Below are 6531 nucleotides of genomic sequence, written 5' to 3'. Positions count from 1 at the left end.
AAGGACTAATAAACATAAATAACCAAATAGAAAGCTCACAACCCAGCTGGGTGGTGGTGGCACATGCCTTTAATCCCAGCACTTGGGAGGCAGAGGATATGAGTTTGATGTCAGCCTGTTCTACCGAGTGAGTTATAGGTCAGGCAGAGTGACAGAGGAACCCTGTCTAAAACAAAAGAGCCAGTCAGTGGTGGCACAAATCTTTAATCCCAGCACTTGGAAGGCAGATACAGACAGATCTCTGTGAGTTCGAGGCCAGCCTGGTCTACAGAGTTAAGTAGGCTCCAAAGTTACACAAAGAAACCCTGTCTCAAAAAACCAAGAAAAAAACAAAGGAACAACAACAAAAAAATCCAAAACAAAAAACAAAAGAAAGAATTAACTCGAGCCAAAACAAGCTGCTTGACAGGTGGAGATTAAGTGTCTGGCCCTGGCACACACACATTGCTAGGTAGGTGACACACACCTTTATAATCCCTACACTTGGTAGACAATGGACATAGTGAGTTCAGTACATCCACGGCTACGATGGGAAACCATGTCTTAAAAACAAACCCTTACTTTCTGTGTATAAGTGTTTTGTCTGCATGCTTGTCTTCGTACCTCATGCTTGCCTAGTTCGTCTGGAGACAAGAAGAGGACATCAAATCCCTTTTGAATAGTTGTTACAAAAGGTTTTAAGCCACCATGTGGGTGCTGAGAACTGGACCTGTGACCTCTGTAAGAGCAGCAAGTGCTCTTAACCTCTGACCATTCCTCCAGTGACATCCCAAGGGTGTTCTCACAAAGAGCCACAGGGCCGCTGCTGACTTGGGCTGTATACTTCCTCTCCTCCAGTGACAGTCCTATGTTCCTTAGGAAACATCTGCTCCTTTCATAATATCTAATGCCTCTAAAGCAATACAATTTTGAAATTCAATCAAATCTCAAACACAAGGCACAGGACAGTCTTAACTTTATTGAGGTTCTTTTTAATGAAAATGGTTTGCAGTGAACAGAGCAGTCTGTAGGGGAACAACTTCCCATATGTTGCCTGGCCCATGACCCACAGATTAAGTAGAATCTCATGTACTGATTTATTCCAGATCTCTTCTAGTATTGGTGGTGAGGAGGTGATGGATAGAGTAGGGAATATGACCAAGAGAAGTCAAGGATAAGGCTCAGTCTGGAAAAACCAGACCCTGAAGTGCCTGAACTTCAACCAGTCTAAGTGTGCCACATCGGTCACCCAGCTGTAGCTAGTCAAGAATAAATTAAACGCTACAGCTTCGTCACCTCAACCGATGGTCACAGAACTCAAGGCCAAAGTTTGAGCCTTGTGTGCAAGCGGGGCCAGCATTACAGATGCCCCAGTTATGGAGATTCTGAACAGCCCCCTTCATGCTGCTCAATAGGAGACCCAGGGTTTACCCATCAGAAGTCCTCAGGCAAGCTTCATTTACGTTTCTTCTCCTGTGTGCTGGTGAACCAAGAGTCCAAGAGTTTCTTGCTGTAGTACAGTTGCCAGGCATGAACTTGGACTGCCAGTACCAACACCAGGTACATGACGGAGACAGCAGAGAAGCCAAACAGGAAGCGGTAGGCCTTGCCATGGCGGTAGAGTTGCTGTGCCGCAGGAAACATCTCCATGCTGCCGTAAATGAGGGGAGCGATGGAGAAGAGCCCCATGCTGATCATGGACAGCACCAGGTAGCTGATGTTGTTTCGAGGGAAGGAGAGAAGGCCCAAGAGAGAGGGCACAATGCTCAATAAATAAGGGTATTCCCACTGATAGGGCATAGCCACTTGATCATGTGACAAGAGCCTCAGGTGTCCCACACTCATCTTGGCAACCAACAGCAGCCATATGACCAGATGCACGTAGATCAGCTTCTTGATTTCAGACTTGAGCGTCACACTGTAAGGCAGAAGAGAGGGAGAAACAATTTTCATTCAAATTGCTCTGACCACCAACTATATTCCAGGCACCTGTACTGGACACATGGCTACAATCTGAATGACACAGCCTCTAACAGAGGCTGGGCAAAATGAAGTATAAAGTTCAAGTAAATACATATAAGCCCAAGATGTCCCAGGGAGGAACCAATTTAGTATGAGATGGACTCCTAGAGCAGGCTATCTAGAGGAAAGAGCTATTCAGCTGAGGTTCTAAGATCAGTGGAGGTGGGCACTCTATGTTTTGCAGAGGCAGAAACACGCAGGCACGAAGGCATAAGCATTTAAGTATTTGTGTTTCAGGAAATCAAGTGGCAAGACACAAGGGAGAGGTAGTAACAGACAGCCATGAAGACTGTGAACTAAAGAACAGTAAAGGCACCTGGGAGGCTGAGGCAGGAGGATCTCAAATGACAAGTTGGCCTGGATCACATACCAAGACACTATCTCAAACCATGACAAGAATTCTGAGCTGTGGTAAGAAAGATGGTTTTGTGCCAGGCGATGGTGGCGCAGGCTTTTAATCCCAGCACTCAGGAGGCAGAAGCAGGTGGATCTCTATGAGTTTGAGCCCAGCTTGGTCTACAAAGTGAGTTCCAGGACAGCCAGTGCTGTTACACAGAGAAACCCTGATTCGAAAAACAAACAAACGAGGGAGGGAGGGAGGGAGGGAGGGAGGGAGGGAGGGAGGGAAGGAAGGAAGGAAGGAAGGAAGGAAGGAAGGAAGGAAGGAAGGAAGGAGGCTTCCATCACAAAGGCCAGGAGGGGGCTGGGCTCCCCATTTCTCCAGCCACAGTCTGCATGTGAAGGAAGCACGTCTCTCTTAGTCTAATCCTCTCAGGTCTCAGCTGTTACCCTTCTCACAGCTTCAAGAGCAAGGTTCCTGCTCACAAAACAAGAGCTTGGTTATGAGGCACCCATTAGGCAGGGGCCTAAAGTTGAGAAACAAAGGTCCAAAGAGCTTGTCATCCTTCCGTACAGAAAGGGCAAAGACCCAACAGAAGAATTCAATGGATTTAAAGAAAAAAATTCATTCTAGGAAATGTGGGCAATAAGAAGAAAAGGAAAAAAATCCCTTCTGGCATTCAAGCTCCTTGAAGGTAGGATCCAGTTGGGCTTTTCTGTTTCTCTTTTAAAATGTACCTTCTGTGTCTGCACCACATGCACCCCTGTGCTGCTGGGAGGCCAGAAGTGGGCATCAGAGCCCCTGGCACTGGAGTTACAGGTGGCTGGATGTGAGCTTCCTAACATGGGTACTGGGAACTGAATTTAGACTCTCTGCAAAAACAGCAAGTGCTCTTAACAGCTGAGCCAACAAGGGGCTGTCTTCAACCACCGCCAGCAGAGCTAAGAATCTGCAGGAGGCAGGAAGGTAGCTCAGTTCAGCACAACTCAGTACCTGGTGTGGGTGCAAACTTCAGGAGTCTGACCCCGAGTAGTTGAATTTATGAATATTAAAGCACAGCACAATTTGATGAAAAATTTCCTGGTGATAATCTCATGTGCAAAATAAAGCTTAAGATATGACTACATCGAAACTCTTTGTAAAGTACACGTGACATCTTTCATAAAGACAGGTCTATAGGGCAGTGATGATGCCCATTTTTAAATCCAACACTCGGGAGGCAGAGTAAGGCAGAGCTCTAAGTTTGAGGCCAGCCTGGTCCACAGAGCAAGTTCCAGGACAGCCACGGACTACACAGAGAAACCCTGTCTTGAAAAACCAAAAATAAACAAACAAAGATGTCCTCTATAGAGTGACAAACTCATGATGAAAGCCTAGGGCAGGATCTGGTATGATCTCTGCCACATAGCCCAAAGGCTACCAGGCTGTGAACCATGCATGCTGCCAGCCTTCTGGGTAGGAAACAGGTTCTACATCTCCTCCCTCTGAAGAGACAGCCCAGTGTTTCACATCCCTGGCTCCCCTAATCCTTAAAAATAAAGCAAAAGCAAAAATAAAAAAACCCAAAACCTTTATTGAAAGTATAACCTGGTAAAAAAAATAAAAAGAAAAAAAAAGGGGGGGGAGTAACTTGAAAGCAAATACCAGGTCTGTTTTTGCTCACTGTTAATGTTTCAGTGCCTAAGACAATGCAGGAAAGACAGATGGCCAACAAGGATTCATCAAACCGATAGGGAACGTAGAAAGACATCCTTACACGGACATGCTGAAACTTGGGCTAGACAGGGACACCTTTTACCACCCACACCCACCCAAGAGACCTACAATCTGGCAGCTGCCATGTGGTATTTTTTGTGCTCCCCCTTTACACTAACGATTTGCTACTTCCAAATGAAAACCTAAAAAGTGTAAGATTTTTTCTCCCTCTGAAGATGAGGGAAATGAGGCTCCGTTAGTAATAACTTGCCTGGGGGCAGGAGAGATGGCTCAGTGGTTCAGAGCACTGGCTGCTGCTCCTGGAAGCTAGCCTGGACTACATACCAAGACTTTACCTCACCAAATCGCTTCGGAGCTGTGCTGAGAAAGATGGCTTGCCATCCTTCTGGGTTTGGTTCTGAGTACCCACCTCAGCTGGATTCATACACGTCTGTAACTCCAGTCCCGAGGGATCCAACTCTCTCTCTCTCTCTCTCTCTCTCTCTCTCTCTCTCTCTCTCTCTCTCTCTCTCTCTCTCTCACACTCACACACACACACACACACAAACACACACACGTTTTCTTTATTTAAAAAAATCGTTTTTAGACCAGGTGTATTCCTGAAATCCCATCACTCGGGAGGCTGAGGAGCGAAGGCCGTGAGTTCGAGACCAGCCTAAGCTCTACACTGTGGGAACTCGATTCTCGATTTGACAAAGAAAAATGACTTTCCCAAGGACACACAGAGGGGCCAGCAGCCTCGAGGAGCCTGTGCAGCCAGGATCCCCTCAAAGCATAAGGCAGGCCAAGGCGGGCCACTGGGCTTCCCCGGCCTGTAAACAGACCCGAGGAGGTCGCCGGAGCAGCGGACCCGGTGGCACACGACAGTTGGCGGAGGGAGCGACGCTGTGAGGGTCGCTGGCGTCGCTTCCCGGGACCCGCGGGCTCCTCCCGGGGAAGGCCTCGGTGCTCCTGGCTCACCTCATACCTCATCTGGTAGTGCACGGCGACGCGCTCCCGGTGCTGAAAGTCGCTGCCGTCGGTGCCGGCCGCTCGCGGGCCTGCCCGAGACGCCATCGTGCAGAACCGAAGCCCAGGCCGCTGACGCCGACCGTCTGCCTCACCGACACAGTCAAACCCCCAGCGGACCCCGTTCTCGCCGCCGCTGGACGCTTCCACCACCCGGCGTGGTGAGAACTTCCGGCCTCTCTATCCCGGAAGGACAGACTCTGTGGTTTCTCCTCCGCGCATGCGTCCTTGGTCTTTCTAACCAGTCTTGCTCCTATCGGAGTAGGACGGTTGAGGAATTAATTTAGTCCCTAGAATTTGCACTTTTACTTGATTATAAAACATTTTAAAAATTATTTATCTCTTTGCATATGTGTGTTTTGTCGATACACACACACATATATATGTATATTCACCACGTGTGTCTCTTGTGCCAGGAGAGACTGGAAAAGGATGTAAGGTAGACTATTGTTAGCTACGGTGTGAGTGCTGGGATTTGAACCCAGATCTTTTGGGCTCTTAACCGCTGAGCCTAGACCCTAAGTTCCTATTCTTGAGACAGGGTCTCCTGTGTTGAGGATGGCCTCGAACTCTTGACAGTCTTTTTGCTTCCGTCTCCCAAGGCGTGATTATAGTCTTAAACTCTATGCCGATCTAGATTTAGCATCTTTGACTAATTGTCAGTGACTGGTTGTGCGCTTACACTTCTTGCAGCTCCGGACAACCATGAGGTTAGGGTCCAGAGCAGAGATGTCAGACTCCCGAAGCTTCTGTGTCGAAAGGCGACACTCAGAGGCTGAGGAAGCACTGAAGCAGTTCTTCTCCACTGCAGCTCTATCCATAATGGCAGGATCTAAACTGAGTGGCACCCTGCGGCAGGAGGATGAGGAGTTAAGAGGTCAACCTGGGCTATGTGGGAAACTGTCTTTTAAAGGGGGAGGGGGGTGGAGAGGTGAGTCAGTGGTTAAAAGCACCTGCTGTTCTAGAATTCACTATGTAGGTCAGCCTTGAACTCACAGAGGGCTTGTCACCATGCAGGGCGTGTATATGTCCGAGTACCTGATGCATGCCTGGAACCAGAGAAGGCCAGGAGAGGGTGTCAAATCCTCTGGAACTGGAGTTCCTTTCTGAGCTACCACGTAAGATCCAGGAAACGAAACAGGGTCCTCTGTAAGAACAAGCTCTCTTAACCACTGATCCCTCTCCAGCCCCCTTGGGTTTGGCGATTAACACCCACACTGGACTGAAATTCCAATTCCAGGCTGTCTGGCACCCTCTTCTGGCCGAGGTGAGTACTGCATACACATGGTGTGCAGTCCTGCAAGCAGGCCAAACACCTATGCAAACAAATAGTTGGGCTGGGCATGATAGTGCATGTCTGTAATCCCACCATTTAGAAAGCTGAAGCATGAGTTTGAGGTCAGCATAGGCAACACAGAGAGATATCGACTATCATCTACCATCTATCATCTATCTATCTATCTATC

At 48.2% G+C, this 6531-nt stretch overlaps 1 protein-coding gene across 2 annotated transcripts; it reads right to left on the bottom strand.

Annotated features, from left to right (window-relative positions):
- Nucleotides 1-938: 938 nt before the first annotated feature.
- Nucleotides 939-5250, bottom strand: Jagn1 (jagunal homolog 1). 2 transcript variants are annotated; one of them, XM_005365008.2, is made up of 2 exons: nucleotides 5025-5250; nucleotides 939-1897 (listed from the first exon to the last, which is right to left on the bottom strand). In XM_005365008.2, exons 1-2 carry the CDS (start codon nucleotides 5111-5113, stop codon nucleotides 1435-1437), a joined length of 552 nt encoding a protein of 183 aa, XP_005365065.1. In that variant the 5' UTR covers nucleotides 5114-5250; the 3' UTR covers nucleotides 939-1434. The 2 variants fall into 2 exon arrangements, with proteins under 2 accessions (XP_005365065.1, XP_005365066.1); XM_005365009.2 differs by having other exon boundaries at nucleotides 5018-5088.
- Between the last annotated feature and the right edge of the window lie 1281 nt (nucleotides 5251-6531).

The sequence above is a fragment of the Microtus ochrogaster genome, unplaced genomic scaffold, assembly GCF_000317375.1.
Source record: "Microtus ochrogaster isolate Prairie Vole_2 unplaced genomic scaffold, MicOch1.0 UNK1, whole genome shotgun sequence".
Classification (NCBI taxonomy): domain Eukaryota; kingdom Metazoa; phylum Chordata; class Mammalia; order Rodentia; family Cricetidae; genus Microtus; species Microtus ochrogaster.
The sequence above is the reverse complement of the archived record's forward strand: the minus strand, read 5'-3'. Positions and strand labels throughout refer to the sequence as shown.